Raw genomic sequence first — 20,386 nt, 5'->3', positions numbered from 1 at the left:
TGGGGGCCATGGGGGAGGACAATAGGTCCCCCCTTATTCTAATTTAGGGCCCCCACCCACTGCTTAGGGGTGGGGGCCGGGGGAGAGCAATAGGTCCCCCTTCAGTTTAAAAGCCCCCAAAGTGTCGAAGTGTCGAAGTGTCGAAGTGCCGAAGTTCCGAAGTGCCAAACCGAACCGAATTGCCAAAGTCCCGAAGTTCCGAATTGCCGAAGTCCCGAATTTCGGAATGCCGAACCGAATATTTTCACCATGCACATCCCTAATAGATAGATAGATAGATAGATAGATAGATAGATAGACAGACAGATAGACAGACGCAGGTGGTTTTCTTTTATAAGCATCATTAATGATTATTAGTTGGAACTCAGTGGGAAAATATTCTATATAAACTTTAGCAGAATTTTTCCCTCACGAGGAGTCCTAAATAAATTTTTTATAAGTCAGAGAAATGGCAAGGTGTCTTAAGGAATTCACAATGTAATACAAGTTGCAACTACATGTGAGCACAACGAAAAAATTAGGGTAGTCCGAAATTAGTCGATGTGGAATTTTGGCTCAGATGAATTTGAAACCATGCAACTGTTGTGGAAAAACAGTTCAGATAAACCAAAGTAGCAGTACATTGATAGGTGCATTATCTTGCCATTTGGTTCTCAGATTAAGTGAGAAGAAGCCAATAGAAGAAAAGAAGGGAGGTGTAGTGTCAAATGTCTATATTTATATACTCTGCATTTATTAAATATGTAGTATAAGAACATAGATTTTTTTTTCCAGAACCTCCTACTAGGCACTTCTCACTTGTTATAAAGTCAAGATTTAGTGACTGTTATCTAGCCATAAACCATATGTTTTCCCTTTAAGCAATTTTTTAAAAAATTTTTTGCTGCCAATAGACAATATTTTGAATCACAAATTAAATATAACTATTCCTCCATTGTCCATTTCATTTGGTTTGTGATATGTCCATTCGGCGCTTTGGAATTCGAATAATCCACCTAATGCCCAAAAATCCGAAAAATCCCAATTCATTTTAAACCGAAAGCATCTAGTTTGAGTGTATTAAAACACATTTAAAAAATGATGTCAGGTTCATTATTATTTACTTATACTTGAGTTAAGACCTATCTGTACATACAGTGTTAATCTTTTTTTTAATGACTGTCATACCTATATGTCTACAGGGTCTACCGGGTGCGAAAGGTGCAAAGGGGGAGCCGTTTTATATATCAGCTGATCAGAGAAACAAACTTAAGGTAAGTCACATCAACAGAAGACTTTTCTTTGCTGATAAAAACTGAGTAGAATGTGTCACATTCAGGGGCGGGCTGGGCCGGGGGGCAGGGAGGCAATTGCCCCCCAGGCCGCCCTAAGTAATTAGAAAAATGGCCACTGCAGGGCCGGTCCTGGGCGCCAGGAGGAGGGGGTGCCGCGCGGAGCAGGCTGATAGCCTGTCACAAGGAGCCCAGCAGGTGGCCAGCTGGCCACTTACGGTGCCCCAGTAGCAAGGCAGAGTAGGCACCTGCTTGTCCCAGATGGCAGGTGCCTACTCTGCAGCAATATACCGGCCGGGTGAGGAAGGAGGCATGCAGCAGCGAGGGAGCTCTGCTGATGATCTTCCTGCTCCCTCGCGCGCCCTCTCTGTTGATGTCGGGAGCCGGAATATGACGTCATTCCGGCCCCGCATCACTAAACTGCGCGAGGGAGCAGAGAGGAGCAGGAATATCACGGAGGAAGTCACTGGACCCCGGGGAAAGGACCCAGAGCACTCCTAAAGGTAGGAGCAACAAGAAATAAAATAAATTTGTGTGTGTGTGTCTGAAAGTAAGTGTGTGTGTGTGTGTCTGTAAGTGTGTGTGTGTGTGTCTGTAAGTGTGTGTGTGTGTCAGGAAGTGTAAGTGTGTGTGTGTGTGTGTCTGGAAGTGTGTGTGTCTGTAAGTGTGTGTGTGTCAGGAAGTGTAAGAGTGTGTGTGTGTGTGTGTGTGTGTCTGAGTGTGTATGTGTGTCTGGAAGTGTGTGTGTGTCTGGAAGTGTGCGTGTGTGTGCGTGTGTGTGCGTGTGTGTGTGTGTGTGTGTGTGTCTGGAAGTGTGTGTGTGTGTGTGTGTGTCTGGAAGTGTGTGTGTCAGGAAGTGTAAGTGTGTGTGTAAGTGTGTGTGTGTGTCTGGAAGTGTGCGTGTGTGTGTGTGTGTGTCTGGAAGTGTGTGTGTGTGTCTGGAAGTGTGTGTGTCTGGAAGTGTGTGTGCGTGTGTGTGTGTCTGGAAGTGTGTGTGTGTGTGTAAGTGTGTGTGTGTGTGTCTGGAAGTGTGTGTGTGTGTGTGTCTGGAAGTGTGTGTGTCAGGAAGTGTAAGTGTGTGTGTGTGTGTGTGTCTGGAAGTGTGCGTGTGTGTGTGTCTGGAAGTGTGTGTGTGTCTGGAAGTGTGTGTGTGTCTGGAAGTGTGTGTGTCTGGAAGTGTGTGTGTGTCTGGAAGTGTGTGTGTGTGTGTGTCTGGAAGTGTGTGTGTGTGGAAGTGTGTGTGTCTGGAAGTGTGTGTGTGTCTGGAAGTGTTTGTGTGTGTCTGTCAGGGACGTCTTTCCGCATGGGGCCCTACCGCGCTGCCCAGCATGCCCGGCCGACAGGGGAGATCCTTTGATCTCCCCTGCCAGCCAACGGAGAGGTGGCCTTGTTTTCTGGCCTTGTGCCGATGAGGGAGATCTCAATTCAATCGGGGAGAGAGGAAGCTGCCTAGGACCCAGGGCTGCAGGAGAGGCCGACCTGTAAGGCAGATCGTTCCTCCCGCAAGCAGGCTGTGTGGAGCGTTGCAGCGCATTACCATTGCAATGCTCCACACAGCATTCTGCGCGCAGTAGGACAGGAGATAGCCTGCAGCCAGACAAGCTGCAGGCTGTACAGAATTCACAACTGGACCACCAGGGCTGGCTGTGTCCCAGCCTCTTTCACCAAAGGTAAGAAGAAGGGTGGGGGGGACATATAGATTTTATTTAACGTATAGTAGTATTAAAAAACAAAAAATATTTGCTACCTGCACCCCTCAAACACACACACAGCACCCAACACACATATAGCACTCCACTCACACGCAGCACCCCACTCACATAGCACTCCACACACACACACACAGCACCCCACTCACATAGCACTCCACACATACACAGAGAACCCCACACTCACATAGCATTCCACACACACACAGCACCCCACACACACCGCACCCATACACACAAACACATACACTGCACCCCTCACTGTTGTGTGTGTGTATTCAGCCGTCTGTGTATGTATTCAGCCGTCTGTGTGTATGTTTGTGTATGTTTGTATTCAGCGGACTGTGTATGTATTCAGCACTCTCTATGTGTACTCAGCAGTCTGTGTGTGTGTGTCTATTCGTCAGTCTGTATGCGTGTATTCATCAGTCGTCGTGTGTATGCATTCAGCAGTCGGTGTGTGACTGCATTCAGCAGTCTGTGTGTATGTATTGAATGTATGCATTGCATTTGTTGGAGGTACTTCTAAATATAATCTTCGTTGTATCTATAATTTACATTTTTATTCCTGTAAGTTGTGTAGGCAGGGCCCCAGTGCACTGCTTTGCCCGGGGACCCATAATGTTGTTAAGATGGCACTGGTGTCTGTCAGTGTGTGTGTGTGTCAGCAAGTGTGTCTGTCAAGTAAGTGTCTGTCAGTGAATGTGTGTGTGTGTGTCTGCCTGTCAGTGTGTGTGTGTATGTGTCTGCCTGTCAGTGAGTGTTTGTCAGGGTTTGTGTGTGTATGTTATTGAGAGTGAGGGCCAGTGTGTCTGTCAGCAGGGCCAACCTTTGAGGTATGCAAGCTGTGGGGTCATGTAGGGTGCAATAACAACAGAGGCGCCCGGCGGCCAACACAGCTCACAAGTTTTGGACACCAGCATATTTAATTTAAACGATTCCCTGGTGGTCCATTGGTGCGCACCAGCAGTAGTTGCCTTAGGTCATATCCTCTCCCTTGTGGTTCCGGTGCTCAGTTAGTGAGTCAGGGCACAGGCTCAGAGATTCTCAGCCTGCGCTCTAACAACATTGAAAGTCGGAGCCGCAAAGGAGTGGGTATGGCAAAGAGCTACTAATTAGCATAATATCAATATCCGTTATAAAACCAGGAAAAGGTGGCCATGGATGGTGAGCTAATTCAGGGGTGCAATGGGCCACTTGACTGGATTTGCCCCCCAGGCCTGAGGCTGCCAGCCCTCCCCTGGTCACATTGCAGTGAATATGTTACAGTGAAAGATTAACATCCTACTTGGCCCTGGGCAAAGTCACTGATCCAGTAGCAGTATTGTAGCTCCCGATATGTTTAAAAACCCAACCCCTGATGTTGTAAATCACAATGAATCACTGAGCAGGTAGACTGGAAATAGGTGTTTAAGAAAGAATGTAAAACTCCAAGTATGTCTGTATGCTATTTAATATATACTTTCTTTATTCTGACAGTCAAACAAAGTGTCACTTAGCTGATACAAAATTCTCAGTTTCTATTCGAGTCTTATGAAAAAGTAGTATTTAGACCCAGGTAAATATTGTTGTAAACAGTGTTGTTGAGCAGTACGCAGTAATAACAGTGACATAAATCAGTGGTTGCTACTTAGGGCTGCGGGTTATATTTAAACTAGAAAACTCTAAATGTATATTTTCTTCTTAAATGTGTATGATATTGATTTTAATATTTTGTTATTATTATTCTTATTATAATTATAAATTCAAATGTGTTGGGTAAAAGTAATTTCTATAAATGAGCTCCTAAGTGAAAATACTCATACACACTTGTTGAAATAACATAGAGAGGGTCCTGATGCGAGAATTTTGTTTGGGCCTCCACTATTGCAAGCGTGGCCAAAAGTTAGGTCCCCATCATCGTACAAGTCCCATAATGGTTTTCTAGCTGGAAATCTACCATTTGCCCATCCATTCAGGGTTGTATTTACCATTGAGCAGTGTTTAAATGTTAGCTTGATTTTATATGGAGTATGTGTGTGAATGTAGGGGTGTATTTGTGTGTACTGTTGGTATTTGAATTCAGTTGTGTGTTTTTATGTACTATTGCCATTTAAAAGCAGTGATGTAGTGTGTAGTGTTTGCTTTTGAATGTAGTGTTGGCATTTGAATGCAGGCATTAAATTGCATGTAGTGTTTTTGAATGCAGGGGTGTGTTTATATATAATGTTGGTGTCTTAATACAGAATTGCATTTGTATGTAGTGCTGACATTTGAATGCAGAGTTGTATTTGTGTGTAGTGTTGGCGTTTGAATGTTGCAATGTATGCATATACAGTATACACTGCCAGATACACATACTGATACATATATACACACAGACACATACAGATACAAACACTGACATACATGCCGATACACGGACACATAGATACAAACACTGACACACATGCCGATACACGGACACATAGATACAAACACTGACACACGCATGCAGATACACAGATCACACACCCTCCTCTCTACCTCTTTCTCTCCCTCTTGCGTGGCTCTACATATGTTATCTGGGAGTAAGTGACCTGCACTCACTTCCTTCCAGCCATACCATCAGTAGTTCTGCCGCTGCTCCCACATAACACTTTGAATCCTCTTTGATGAAATGTTAGGATATAGCATTACTGTTATTATATTTGCAATATTATTAATATTATTATGTTATGTGACTTAGAATATATTGTGTAAAGTCATTACCTAGCTATGTGATATATGCCACCTGATTCAATCTACTGTACAATAGGAAAGTGAAAAGGAAAATACTTCTCCACTCTGTGTGTATTTATCTCACATTTTCTGTAATCCAACTTTACTTCTATTCTTATAGGGAGAAACTGGTGACAACGGATTACCTGGCCCTGCAGTAAGTATCTGCAGAAGTAAGTTAAATTGTTTTTTAGATTTTTAAATGTAAATTAGACTCAAAATTATATTTTCATTAATATTTGCAGGGTCCAAAAGGTTCTGCTGGTGTTACTGGTTTCTTTGGTCCAGTGGGATTTCCTGGTATACCGGTATAAGTGATCCTTTATTCATTTATTTGCCTTTCATTTGCCTTTATGTTACATATGGATTTTATATTACATATTTTACTGTTTTAAAGTAATTTATCATATCAAAAGAATACCACATACATAATTTTGTATATAGTGTTGGTGGTGTTGAAATAATTTTGAGTGGGAATATCACAACCCATCAGAACAATAATGAGGAAATAGTCTACATGTCAATTTTCCTATAACGCTTAGGCTTATGAACCACTCGACCTTACATGATGCTGACAAGCCCTCTAGCATCCCTCAATACTAGCTCTATTTTATATTTACTAATTTTCATAGCATACTTACAAATCTCATGGAACTATACAGAAACTAACATAATACTGTTTTGTTAATCATCCTATGTACAAAACCTGAGACAGAGTGATTCCCATTCCTATCAAGCTCAATAATCTATATTATCTTTGTATCACATTTTGCATAGCCTATATTCTAACTCTGTTTTATGCAGGGACCTCCTGGACCACCTGGGCCACCAGGGCCACAAGTAAGTTCTACTCACTTATATTTCTAAAGGCTTGTGATGTCAGTTATAATGCTATCATTTTGTGCCAGTTGTAATCTTGGCCTGTTTGATCAGGATTAATGTAAATGTTAGCAGTTCGCTAGCGGAAGTAACTTTTTCATTTAATATGATGAAAACAAATTGTTTAAATGTTTAGGAAGACATGAAGATTATTTAGTTAACAAAATATAAAATGGAATACAACTCTGGGAAAAACAAGTGGAGATCCAATGCCCAATTTGGTACACTGGGTTGGAAGAATATTCAGTAAACATGCTTAAAATACATCTGCAAAGTGATGGAGTGATATTTAATGCTGTGCCCCATTTTATGAGCAGTATTTTGTTTTTTGTTTTTAAATACATGTCTTGTCCAGTCAAAACATAGATAAATTAGTTATTTAACCTGTGCTGCCAAAACCATTTGCTCAGTAGACGTTTAGACTGCCTCATTCACTCCGAGCCACTACTTGAAGCTAGTCTTATTATATATTTCTTAAATATATGGGATATGTAAATATTACAAATTCTGTAAAGAGCCAGTGTCCTTTTAAAAACATGGGTTGAATGTCTAGTCCTAAAGTGTAATTTTCAGTGCCACATGGTGAGCTATCATTTGATGTCCCCTTAAGATTACTCTAAGAACTGTTGCATAAGCAATATCAATGTTAACCCCCCCACCCCCCTTTTTTTCCCTTTCTGTATTCCCCACCCTCTATGTTATCTTTCTATGGTATTCTTATGTTTTAAAGAAGCTAATAAGACTACAATTACCGGAGGACAACAGCATAATACGCTTAAGTTGTCAATCTAGGAAAAATAGTTGTAAATTGTCGGATAGCAATTGTTTACTCTGTTATATGAAAATGTTACAGTTTTGATATTATATGCATTGATAACATTCTCTAATAAAAATGATGTATGGGAAAAAAAAAGATGACTAGCAAAAGAGCTAATTACATTTTGAGAAAGTATATTTTCAATAAAATAATGCATTACTCTCACAATAGAGGGAAGATTTGTGTACATCAATTAGCTATGCTCAGTTTTCAATAAAAGACTAGCTTCCTCCAAATCAAATATATGGATATGTGATGTATGAAAATAAATTATGGGAGAAAGTTCTCATATCACGTAGCAGCTGGATCTTTTGATGCCCATGACGATTGCTTACATTTTTGAAACTTTGTCAAAACAGTTTTTCTCAATTTCACATTATTTTTTAGGATTACGACAGAAAACTTCCAATTTAATGAGTGATAAACTATCTGCCTGCCTGTCTGTCTGTCTATGAAGGATAATCTGTCTGTCTCTCTGTCCCTCTATCACGTATCTTACAGTCCAGCAGTTAACCAGTAATGTCTATTCCAGTTGGTGCAAATAGCAGCTAAGCATCATTTCAAAATTGTTATATTGTTCCATAATATATAATATTGTTATATATCATAGAATATATTATTGTGTTTTTGCAGGACAAATCCAGCAAATAATCACAAATCATTGCATGCGTTTTTTCCAAATTCCATTCTAGAAAATTAGTTCTTCTCTCTATCTGTAGGGTAACAAAGGCATCGGATTTCATGGAGAAAAGGGAGAACAGGTAAGGAAGGAACTGTCAAAGCTTCTCTCCTATGAAACACATAATTAATGCACAGATGTTTCAGTCTCATGATAACCCTCAATATATCCTGAAAGTCAAATTTGAAGGTGGAGCCAACCTGCATTTTAAAAATATGTGACTTCTTATTTCTCCATCCTTTTGTATGCACAATTAGAGAGTTCAAATATATTTGCAATTTCCACAACAAAAAGGTTTGTTTTATTAAACCTATAACCATAGAATAATCATTTAAAAAATAATGATCTGTTTGAAAATAGTGACACATCTTTGATGCCTATTTTTATATATTCCTGTTAATATTTTGTTACAGTTATTTGTAGAAGTGAAAATGGAGGTGAAAATGATTTTCAATATATGGTTTGCGTAAGAAATACAATATATTTTTCCCTTTTTTAAATCTTTAACCCCTTAAGGATACATGACATGTGTGACATGTCATGTAATTTTTTTCCAGAAGTTTGGTCCTTGAGGGGTTAAATTATTCCAACTTTAAAACAAACAAAAAAAATCTCACTATCTAATTACAAAAATTATAGAATAACCAATGTTGCTCAATTTCGTCTTAGAGAAATGTATTCTATATTGTCGTAGGGTGATGTGGGACCTCCAGGACAGGTAGGCCCTCCCTATGAAGTTAGACAGCCAACTGAGGAGTACTTCCCCAACAAAGATCAGGTGAGAATATCCAATCATTTGTTGTTGTTTTTTGCAAAATATGCAACACCTCGCCACTTGTACTTGGAGGGGCCTGCTTGCCAGCCTTCTGCCCACAGACTATGGGCCCTGCAGGGAAACCTGTAAAACACTACCGAACTTGACCGACTGTTAGCACTGATTTCCCTGGAACTGTTTTGGGCATAGGACCATGTGCACGGTCGGTCAAAACTATTACTTCCAGGAAATTCCTGCTTTCAAATGCTGGTGACCAGGAGAATGCAGGCGGCAAGGGAGGCTGTTCTTGCCCTCTGTGATGCCGGGAGCTGGAATATGATGTTGTTCCGGACCCGGCATACTAAACAGTGGTTGGGAGGAGTGAGGAGCTGCCTCACACTGGACCCCAGGGAGGTGAGTGTTCAGTGAGTGAGTGTCTGTGAGTGTGTGTGTCTGTCTGTGAGTCTGTCTGTCAGTGAGTGTCTGTCTGTCAGTGAGTGAGTATCTGTGTGTGTGTGTCTATCAGTGAGTGAGTGTATGTCCGTCAGTGAGTGTCTGTGTGTGTGTGTGTGTGTGTCTGTCTGTCTGTCAGTGAATCTATGTATGTCAGTGAGTGTGTGTGTGTGTGTGTGTCAGTGAGTGAGTGCGTGTCTGTCAGTGAGTGTCTTTGTGTGTGTCTGTCAGTGAGTGTTTGTGTGTCTGTGTGTGTGTGTCAGTGAGTGAGAAGGAGGGAGGGAAGGAGAGAGGGAGAGGAGGGAAGAAGGGAGAGCAGGAGAGAGCAAGGGGAGTGAGGGAGAGGAGGGAGGGAGAGAAGGAGAGATGGGAAGCAGAGGGGGAGTTAATGGGGGAGGGAGGGAAGGAGGCAGAGAAGGAGAGAGGGAGGGAGAGACGGAGGGAGGGAGGGAGGAAGGAAAGGAGGGTGAGAAGGAGTGAGGGAGAGGAGGGAGTGAGGGAGGGAAAGAGGGAAAGAGGAAGAGAAGGAGAGAGGGAGAGAAGGAAAGGAGGGGGGAGAGAAGGAGGGAAGGAGGGAGAGAAAGAGAGAGGGGGAGGGAAGGAAGGAGGGAGAGAAGGAGAGAGGGAGAGGAGGGAGAGAGGGAGTGGAGGGAGAGAAGGAGAGAGGGAGAGGAGGGAAGAAGGGAGAGCAGGAGAGAGCAAGGGGAGTGAGGGAGAGGATGGAGGGAGAGAAGGAGAGAGGGGAAGCAAGGGATGGTGAATGGGGAGGGAGAGAAAGATAGAGGGAGAGGGGAGGGAAGGAAGGAGAGAAGGAGAGAGGGAGGGGAGTGAGGGAGAGGAGAGAGGGAGAGAAGGAGAGAGGGGGAGTTAATGGGGGAGGGAAGGAGGCAGAGAAGGAGAGAGGGAGGGAGGGAGGAAGGAAAGGAGGGAGAGAAGGGGGAGAGAAGGACAGATGGAGGGAGGGAGGGAGGAAAGGAGGGTGAGAAGGAGTGAGAGAGAGGAGGGAGTGAGGGAGGGAAAGAGGGAAAGAGGAAGAGAAGGAGAGAGGGAGAGAAGGAAAGGAGGGCGAGAGAAGGAGGGAAGGAGGGAGAGAAAGAGAGAGGGAGAGGGGGAGAGAGGGAGTGGAGGGAGAGAAGGAGAGAGGGAGAGGAGGAAAGAAGGGAGAGCAGGAGAGAGCAAGGGGAGTGAGGGAGAGGAGGGAGAGAAGGAGAGAGGGGAAGCAGAGGGGTAGTGAATGGGGGAGGGAGAGAAAGAGAGAGGGAGAGGGGGAGGGAAGGAAGGAGGGAGAGAGAGAGGGAGTGGAGGGAGAGAAGGAGAGAGGGAGGGAGAGGAGGGAGGGAGAGGATAGAGGGAGAGTAGAGAGGGAAAGAAGGAAGGAGGGAGGATGAAGGGAGGGATTGTTCCTCTGGCATGTACTGGGCATTGTAGTGACCATACTAATTGTTCTCCGTTCATGACAATGTTTGTCTGAACAAATATTTGTTGTTGTTTTTTTTTTTTGTTTGTTTCATTATGTTTTACTATTAATACAAAAATTGAAATTTCCTGTTACTGCTGCACTTTTGACACCCTCATTGTAGTATCCCTTATTTCTCACTGTTGATATCATTCTTGACAAGTCTTAGGAACCCTGCATTCACAATAAAAAATTGTCTTAAAAAAAAAAAAAAATTAAAACAAGTTTATGAAGATGTAAACAATATTCAGCCTATCACAGCCTTCCCCTTGGGTCACATTATCCTGGAAAACATGATTCCTACACAGCAATAGAAATGATGCAAAATGGAGACATGCATGAATGATTATTCCGGTGTATTCCTTTGTAATATTTAGTGTTCAAATGCATTGATTCTTAGTGCATATTGTACTATAAACCATTTATACAGACTTCGTGAAACAGCATCAGTGCTGTTGCAAATTCATGTTCAAATTTACAAAATTGTTGGCGGGTGCTGTAACTATAACATTTCAAAATTGCTAAACATAAATATTTAACATTCCTTATTATGGGATACATAAAAGATTGTGTGTGCATAATAGTTCATTGTTATACTAGATTACATTTCCTTCCATAGGTATTTATTAGTTTTAGGCACAATATAGGGACAGAGGAAAGGACTTCGGACATGGAGTGACAATATTCACCACTCGCTGAATCTCATGCAGAATTGAACAGTTGTAGTAATGATATCCTGCCGTTAGAGGTCTCTAACCTCTTGGTAATGTTAAGCATTTTTGACGTATGCAAAGACAGTGCATTTATATTATTATTATTATTACTATTATTATTATTGCTATTTATAAAGCGCCAACAGATTCGGCAGCGCTGTACAATTATTTATAGAGACAAAAATGAAACCAAACAAGTTTTGTAAGCTTTCCTACACTAGTTTTATTTTTTGATTTCTTGAAACATGATAAATGGTTATATTTCATAACGTCTCTTTTATTTATATCTATAGCAACCCAAAGGCGACAGAGGAGAAAAAGGGCAACGTGGATCTAAAGTAAGTTAATATGTTCTCTACAGCAGATACTATACAAGAGGCCCTTAGTGAGAAAATTACTAAGTATATATATATATATATATATATATATATATATATATATATATTATAGTTTTTCTTGCAAAAATATTATGACTTCAACTCACTAAGGGCCTTATTTAGTTTATTTTAGTTTTATCAGTCTAATGTGATTCATACCCTTTTTATCTTGGAGAGCTGCTCTGTGCTGTTGGGGTTAATTAGACAAAGACATGTCGTGTAATGGATTGTTTGGCAGAACTATACATCAAGTGAATTGAGTTGAGGATGATCTGTCTGCTCTTATTCTGATTCCTCTCAACATGCATGTATCTTATAATATTATGGTAAAATGCAATCTCTCCTAGGTTTATTATTTTTTTCTTTTATCTCAAAGGGTGAACCTGCATACATTGGAGAAAAGGGAGAAGAAGGTATCATGGGATTCCCTGGATTAAGGGTAAATTATCTTTTAAGATCAAACTCTTCCCTGATCTGATGGTGGAACGTATACTAGCTAACATCCTGTCAATATTATGTATTGTTGCCAAACGTCCCAAATCTGGTAAAGCTGACACAATTTCTGATACATTTCACTGTCTTTTTTTTTTTATTTTTTATTTTTTCTCTGTGTTCCTGCTTCTTGGTATTTTCGATAGAGAAACCCATAAACATTGTTTGCTAAAATAGAACGCTTGGACACACCCCTTTCACATCTGGAAGCATCACCAGTAGACTTATATCTCAGAACATCTTCAGCTAAGGTTACACTGAGTATAGAGTGTAACAGCAAACATAGTTTTAGTACCAAGAACAATCCATTTTGAGAGTCTTGTACATTTTGAGAGTCTAAAGCACAAGTTTAAAATATGAAATAATCTAGGCTTTAGTACACACTTGTCATACATACAATGGCCTTCTTGTAACAATAGTTTACCCTCTTTTCCCTTACATTTCCCATGTTTGCCAGAATGAAGACATAATCACCTGGGATATTTTTACCTATATTTTTTTACCCAATTTACAACTCTCTGATTACTTCAATTCCCTAAATCCTGATAGATAATATTGGAAGTTAGATTTGGTTGCTGGAGAGCTTAAGGTAGATTCAGTTAGTGACAAAACTAGCTGAATAGGCCAATTTATTAAATAACTCACTAACTAAAAATAGCAACCCTGGGTAGCCCCACCCCTCAAGATTAGATTTTTAGTTAGTGAGTTATTTAATAAGTTAGTTTTCTGGCCCTCATATGGCATCTATTGATGCATAGCTGATAGCTGGTTGACTTTTAAAAATGTTGTCAAGCTAAGTATGGTTCTGTGACCGGATGCTTGTACTTTGTAAACTTTGTAGGTTGTTCCCTAAATGTGTCTAATTTGCATCTTCTGAATGAATCTACTCTTCACTACACTATGCGTTAAAGCCTTCGATTTTATCATGATTTATAATTATTTGTGTGTCACTTTAGGGACTGCCGGGAATCACGGGTCTGCCTGGACTTCCAGGGAGAACTGTAAGTACTTCTGCTTTCTCTTGCAAAACAATTCTAGACTTAACAAGCCTTTATTCCAAGAACAGCAAAACTACAGGTGAAATTATCAACGCGGCTTGAATGGAAAAAGCATGCCATCAGACTTGATGTAATGGAATACTGAGCAGCCAATCAGCATAGTCCTGATAATCCACATAATCTCTTCTTATTTTATGGTGCAAGAATCTCTTTGGAATGATAAATAAAAAAAAAAACTTGAGGAACAGTCAAACAAGTATGGTCCATAAGCTCTGAAAATGTTAGCGTGAAATTCCGACCATGAAGACTTGAAAAATGTCATATTTACACTGAAAAACTAGACTTGGGTACAGTGAAAAAAACTGGTACTGTTGAATCAACTGAAAAAAATTGTTTGGGTGGTCCGAAAATCATTCACAGGGAGAATAAATACAATTTTATTTTCTATTGTTCCTCCTTTTTTCCCTTTATTGCTCACATATTACTTGATCAGTGAATACAATCAACAGTTAATGGCTGCAACCTAAACAAGAATCATCTTTTTTCCCCATCAATCATCTCTTTTTTTTTGGCAACACAAATGGAATTTTGACTCATAAATCAAACAAAATGGCTTATCCATTGTTTGTTTTGTTTGTTTCATTATTTGTTCATGTGGCGATTTGGAATTATGGAATTTGGAATACCAAGTCGGATGTATCGCCATTGGTTTGAAACCAAATGCACAAGTCTATGAAAAACATAAGCAGCAACACTGAGGATGGGACTCCAGAGTGGGATAATACTTACATCTTGTTTATCTAGCTAACAAATCAATATTTATTTTTCACTAAAAGATAGGAAAAAATAAAAAATAAAAAAAATGAAAACATCCCCAACTCCCTTCCCAATATCCATTGTTATTGTTTAGAATTTTATTTGTAACATTTCATTCAAAATAATTTGGGAAAAAATGCAAATAAGGAACAATTGCAGTACATTCACATCAATGCTCTAGATAAATGTAAAGTTGGTCAAAAGTAAAAGGTCTTAAAGGTTTAATATGAAGACCAATCCACAGCCTTAAAGGAACACTGCGAGCACTGTAACAACTTCATCAAACTTAAGTTATTATGATGTCAGGAAATCCCTCACCTTAAGAGGTTAAACTGGTATTGAATGGTTTAACCCCAAAGTCTGTGTTCCAGCACCTAAACTCACTGCCTCTCTGCCCTTCCATTTTGTAAAATCTCTAAGCCTGAAGGCTTTCGCAGAATCGGGCAATGGCACCACTGATCACCTCAGAATCAAAGAATTTATATTCATAAAATTGACTTGAAAAAATATGTTTGATTTGACACTGGAACGCAGACTTTGGGGTTGGACCATTCGAGAATTCCAAGGGCGTCCTGCAACCATAACAACTTAATTTGAAGTCATTATGGTGCCTTAACTGTTACTTTAATAATATATGTTAAATAATTTGAAACACTTCAGTGGTCATCGCTTCTCTGGTAGAGTGAGTTCCAAATTTCTAAATGTCAATACTGGTGTAAAAAAGTGATCCAGGCACTCAAATTGATAGCAAAGCAGCAGCTTTGTTGGAGCAAACACAGAACAGAGCAACGCTTTGACCCGACCGAGTCTTTGTCAAGATTAATAATTGTGAATTGCCTGGTTGCCTTGAAGAAATGGCTCTCTATTCATATGTCTTTAAGCATTGAACTGTAGATAGATTACGATGTTTATGAAAAGATGGATATAATACTGATCTATGGCTTTTTTTGTTCAGGAATGAATGCAAACATGTACACCATCAGGAGTAATTTTTTGATGAGACAAATCCCAAGCTCTAACTGATCCTCTGCTAAATAAAATATGACACAATAATGTAGTTAAATGGAATAAACTGGGACAATAAATTATCATCTCAGCAATCTAACAGTTAAAGAACTACATTAATGAGACACTGTAGGCACTGTAACTGCTTGATCTTATTGAATTGGTTATAGTCTCTGGAGTCCCTTAGTGTTTTTCTTCCATTCTGTTTTAATGATAATCAAGAGCCCATCCCCTCTGTGCTGCTCATAAACTAATGTGGAAACATTAATCTGAGCTATGTAGAGCTTGAAAATTTTCTTTGTTTAAAAATTCATAATCCTCTATAGGTATCAATAATGGATTTATTAAAGAAACACTAAAGCGTTTTTCTGCCACTCCCCTTTGTTGATTCCCCCTCCTCCCCCCAAGATCACTCAAAGAGCTAAATAACCTGTGAATCTTTTTCCAGCCCATAGGTTTTTCAGAGCTGGCTCCCTCTCCACCTCTTCTGATGTCAGTGTCAATGGGTGACCTAATGTGCATGTGCAGAGAGCACTTGGTAGACAGACATAGAGGCAATCTTAATCATGCAGTGTCTTGTAGGGTTAATGGGACAGGGACAGTGCACCCGGACCACTTCAATGAGATGATCACTTAGTCTTTATTGGCCATAATAAAGCAGCATCGCATATATAGATAAAACAAATGATATCTGGAATAGTGAGCAGTGCTAGACCTAATAACTAAACTGTGAAAATCTTGAGGTAAAAAAAGTTGGGAAAATGAAATGGCTAGAAGGACAGAAAAAGTAGCATGCACTGTGAGCAACCAAGTCTTGTCAGAGAAACTCCGTCAATCTGACAGAAACCACTCAAATCAGCTGTAAATAAACTGTAGCTGCATGGGAGCAACAATATTCTTGCAATGTGTGAGAGAAAGGGCAGGGCCACAAAGAGGAGAAACGACGGATATCAGAGAAACAAGAATAGTGATAGGTGGAAATTAGAAAATAAAGTGTCGGAATAGAAATACAGCATGGCAAAGGGGAAAAAATGGTAGGGGAATCAAAGACATATTAACCCCTTAAGGACACATGACGTGTGTGACACGTCATAATTCCCTTTTATTCGAGAAGTTTGGTCCTTAAGGGGTTAAACAGTAAAGACAAGGTATTTAAAATATGACTCTGGAAAGCAGAATTTAGTTTATCTTTATCGGAGAAGCGGTAAAGAAAGAGGACGAGATTATTTTGCTTTCCTTTTATACAGATTAAGGGCTATGCTGATTGGTTGTATTTTATTAATTCCCGTCTGGTTGTCATGCAGCCTTCATTTAACCTTGAGCCAACCTTGATAGTTCCAGCTTTACCTTTGTTGCTATTGGAATAGTGAAGAGAGTTTAATACGTAATATAAGTCACTTGCCTGACATAAAATACACTGTTACATCTCCCCATATATATGAGAACTAAAGCAAGTTTGATTTTGATCAGAACTGGGATTATTTTTCAAAGCTCTAACTGTGCTTTATTCTATGTAGGTCTAGAAATCTTTTTTCTGACACAGACCCAAATTACCAACATCACCTTAGCTTTGTAATATTTTTAAATTTTAAAGTTAGCGTACTGATCCATTCTTCAGTGGTAAAATAATGAAAATATATATTTTTATAAAATATCTTAATTAAGCTCTTTCAGGTGTCTAAAAAAAAATCTCCACATCACTGGAAAAGACATTGTTGCTACAATTAACAGTTTAATGTGGGCAATTGTCTCCTGTTGGCTGAAATATACGATGCACATTTTATAGCTATTGCTGACCAACCGAACAAGCAGTTCATTCATTTATTTTAGATTCCTCGAGTTTTGTGATTGCTTTCTTTTTTTTTTTCTTTTTGTTTGGACAATCTTTATTTCAAAGATGGACAGTTTAGAACAACTTTGCAGTTTGGGACAAAGAAAAGGGTTCAGTATACAGTAGTAAAATTAGACCCATTGTATTAGGGAAGAAGCAGGTTTACTGACTTGTAGCATCAAATGCTACATTCAGATCCATGTTGAGAAGAGCGAACATTTATAAGTGCATTTGTGTCCAGGAAGTTCCCTATGGAAAATTAAGCAACAATTAATTCTACAAGGTGTGGCAGGATATGAAATTGATCCATTGCATCTATGTCTGCAGACACCTGTCAAAATTACCTTTCAGTATCGCAGTCAGGGTTGTAAGTTCTTCAACCAATCATTGTTTAGCAGTAATCTTTGAATGTACACCTAATGGTGTGCTTTATCAATTAATTAATTTACTTATTATTGCACAATATGAATCATAAACTATGTAGTAGTTTCAAATGTCTGATTTTTTAAATGATGGTTACTTAATTTTGTAAGAGAAAATATGTACTAATTTCTGTGATTAAGATTTTTTTTTTAACATGTTTATGTCATTTCTCTAGGGATTTCCTGGAATTCCGGGTTTTCCTGGAGCATTTGGTTTCCAAGGAAACAAGGTGAGGTTTATATGTCTCCAATCCTGTCCTCAGTGTGGCTCAGTTTAAAAAGAACATAAATTCAGCTGCCTGTGTCTTGATGGAATTGAAATGTGTGAACAGGATAGCAGTTAATATACAGAACAACTGTCACTGCAAAACAATTGTAATACAGAAATCATTTCATTCAATTTTTAAAAGGAAATAGATTTTTTTTAATTAAGTATATGTAATAATAAAATAAAATTAGAAAAACTCATCTCTTCCTTTAGCACATGATAGGATCCTTCAGCCACATACATGGACCTTGGGTCAGAAGCTGTTTGAAAACCAACAGTTAGTATCTAGATCATATAGACTAACCCTGTCTGACCCAAGGAGCATGCATATGGCTATAAGGTTCCTGTCATATACTAAAAGTAGGGATGAGTTTTTATCTTTAATTTTAAAGGAACACTATAGTCACCTGAACAACTTTAGCTTAATGAAGCAGTTTTGGTGTATGGAACATGCCCCTGCAGCCTCACTGCTCAATCCTCTGCCATTTAGGAGTTAAATGCCTTTGTTTATGAACCCTAGTCACACCTCCCTGCATGTGACTTGCGCAGCCTTCCATAAACACTTCCTGTAAAGAGAGCCCTATTTAGGCTTTCTTTATTGCAAGTTCTGTTTAATTAAGATTTTCTTATCCCCTGCTATGTTAATAGCTTGCTAGACCCTGCAAGAGCCTCCTGCATGTGATTAAAGTTCGATTTAGAGATTGCGATACAATTATTTAAGGTAAATTACATCTGTTTGAAAATGAAACCAGTTTTTTTTTCATGCAGGCTCTGTCAATCATAGCCAGGGGAGGTGTGGCTAGGGCTGCATAAACAGAAACAAAGTGATTTAACTCCTAAATGACAGTGAATTGAGCAGTGAAATTGCAGAGGAATGATCTATACACTAAAACTGCTTTATTTAGCTAAAGTAATTTAGGTGACTATAGTGTTCCTTTAAAAATCTATTTCCTTTCAAAACTTGCAAAAATGTCTTTAAACAATTGAATATTTGATAAAGATACATTTGTTCTTCCAGTGTTGTTGCCATTAAATGTGTATCATACTGTGCCATTGCCACAATACGCTTGGTCGTTCTGAAGCAATTACTTGAGTTTACTGTTCCTTGAAGTAACATTTTAAAGGATATTTTGCTTTATAGGAATGTCCCATTTCAGTATTAGTCAGATAAACAATTCTTGGTAGACAATTTGAGTAAGCTGTATACTCATGGGTTTATTATCTGATGCCTCAAGCTATAATTTCCTTTTTTCATCATTGGAAACAGGGAGCACAGATATATCATGAAACATAAATAAAATATACAATCACACATGTGTTTGTTTAACTAAAACTCAGTTGGCCTTAGTAAAAGAAATACATAATTTAACATGTGTGTTGTTTAGGTTGTAAAGCAATGTTAAGCAAAGTTTAGTGCAATATTAAGCTGAATTGAATCGCTAGTTTTTATTCTTAAAAAGTATTCTGGATTTGAGGTTCTGCAAGGCCGATTTAACTAGAACAAACCCTTCCATTTGAAACTGAATTCATTTCCTCTCAGAAATCAGTTTAAAGATCCATTATATTGACTATAACAACTCATAGGCTGGCTTCCAGCAGATCTGTCTTAGCGGTAAGTGCTAAGAAAGCATAACACTAGGGAACAAGCAGGTATAAGCCTGAAGTTATAGCTACAAAAAGTGAAACATTGGCTAGGATATTGGGGACTCATAGCAGCCTAATGAAGTAACTTTAATGGCACAGAAGACAAACATTACATTATGCTACAACTTTAGAGTAATAAATATTTTTACCAGACACAAGGTTTCAGGAATAACTCAGAAAATTGTTTTTTATTTCTCTTTTGATGGAAAACAGCCCCCCACTCTGAACGAAAACAGCCCCCCACTCTGAACGAAAACAGCCCCCCACTCTGAACGAAAACAGCCCCCATGAATAAAATGTTATGATAGACAATACTCATCATAACTCCATTACCTGTTGTCCAATTTTCATATTATCAAAAGAATCTGTAAAGCAGTTTATCACTAGTGAAATATCTTCGGCCTTGTCGATCTTCTTACAAGTCAGTGCAGGCAATTAAAAAAATCTGATACAAGAAAGTAGAACACATATTCATGGGAAAAAATTCTCAAAAACTCAATCTTTCATTATCCTAGAGCGTTACTCTACCATGTGATTAGCTCACAAAGAGATTATATTCTTCAGTTTATAAATAAGTAAATGGAAAAAATAAATCATTTTCTTTTTTGTTTGCGTTTTAGGGAGATCAAGGGGAAAGAGGCCCACAAGGACCAATAACTTATGCCGAACATCCTGCGGCACGAAAAGGTAAATTGTGCAGGTCCTGTTTATTTAGTACTTATTTAAATCTGTATTAGAGCGAACATATATTACAAACTTTGCTAAAAAGTTAGTAACAAAAAATTCCTTTGTTCATTTTTATTTATTAACAAACACATGTGTGAGGCAAGAGAGAGACAATCAGCTTTCTCACTGTGAGATCATCTCTAAAAAATAAAATATAAATATTGCCTCTATATAATAAAATTAAATTTAAAAAACAGAACCCAGCTATGTCCATTAGAACCAAGGAAGAACCAGTTTATGGTCTTTCCTCCATGTGTGGGGGGAAGATGAATACGCCTCTACTCTTTCTCAATCCCAACAGCTGTGGGGTAAAGGGCAATCAATATGGAGATGGCCA

General features: G+C 39.1%; 1 protein-coding gene across 1 annotated transcript in view; it reads left to right on the top strand.

Annotated features, from left to right (window-relative positions):
* COL4A2 (collagen type IV alpha 2 chain) overlaps positions 1-20,386 on the top strand; it is a 220,372-nt gene that overhangs the window by 136,003 nt on the left and 63,983 nt on the right. Inside the window, exons 8-18 of the mRNA XM_063459834.1 lie at positions 1,182-1,253; positions 5,841-5,876; positions 5,965-6,027; positions 6,524-6,559; positions 8,135-8,176; positions 8,789-8,872; positions 11,764-11,808; positions 12,224-12,286; positions 13,296-13,340; positions 17,588-17,641; positions 19,944-20,010. Coding sequence (XP_063315904.1) covers positions 1,182-1,253; positions 5,841-5,876; positions 5,965-6,027; positions 6,524-6,559; positions 8,135-8,176; positions 8,789-8,872; positions 11,764-11,808; positions 12,224-12,286; positions 13,296-13,340; positions 17,588-17,641; positions 19,944-20,010 — 607 coding nt within the window. The remainder of the gene's footprint in view (positions 1-1,181; positions 1,254-5,840; positions 5,877-5,964; positions 6,028-6,523; positions 6,560-8,134; positions 8,177-8,788; positions 8,873-11,763; positions 11,809-12,223; positions 12,287-13,295; positions 13,341-17,587; positions 17,642-19,943; positions 20,011-20,386) is intronic.

The sequence above is a fragment of the Pelobates fuscus genome, chromosome 1 (genome assembly GCF_036172605.1).
Source record: "Pelobates fuscus isolate aPelFus1 chromosome 1, aPelFus1.pri, whole genome shotgun sequence".
Taxonomy (NCBI): Eukaryota; Metazoa; Chordata; class Amphibia; order Anura; family Pelobatidae; genus Pelobates; species Pelobates fuscus.
This window is presented reverse-complemented; position numbering and strand designations above follow the sequence as displayed.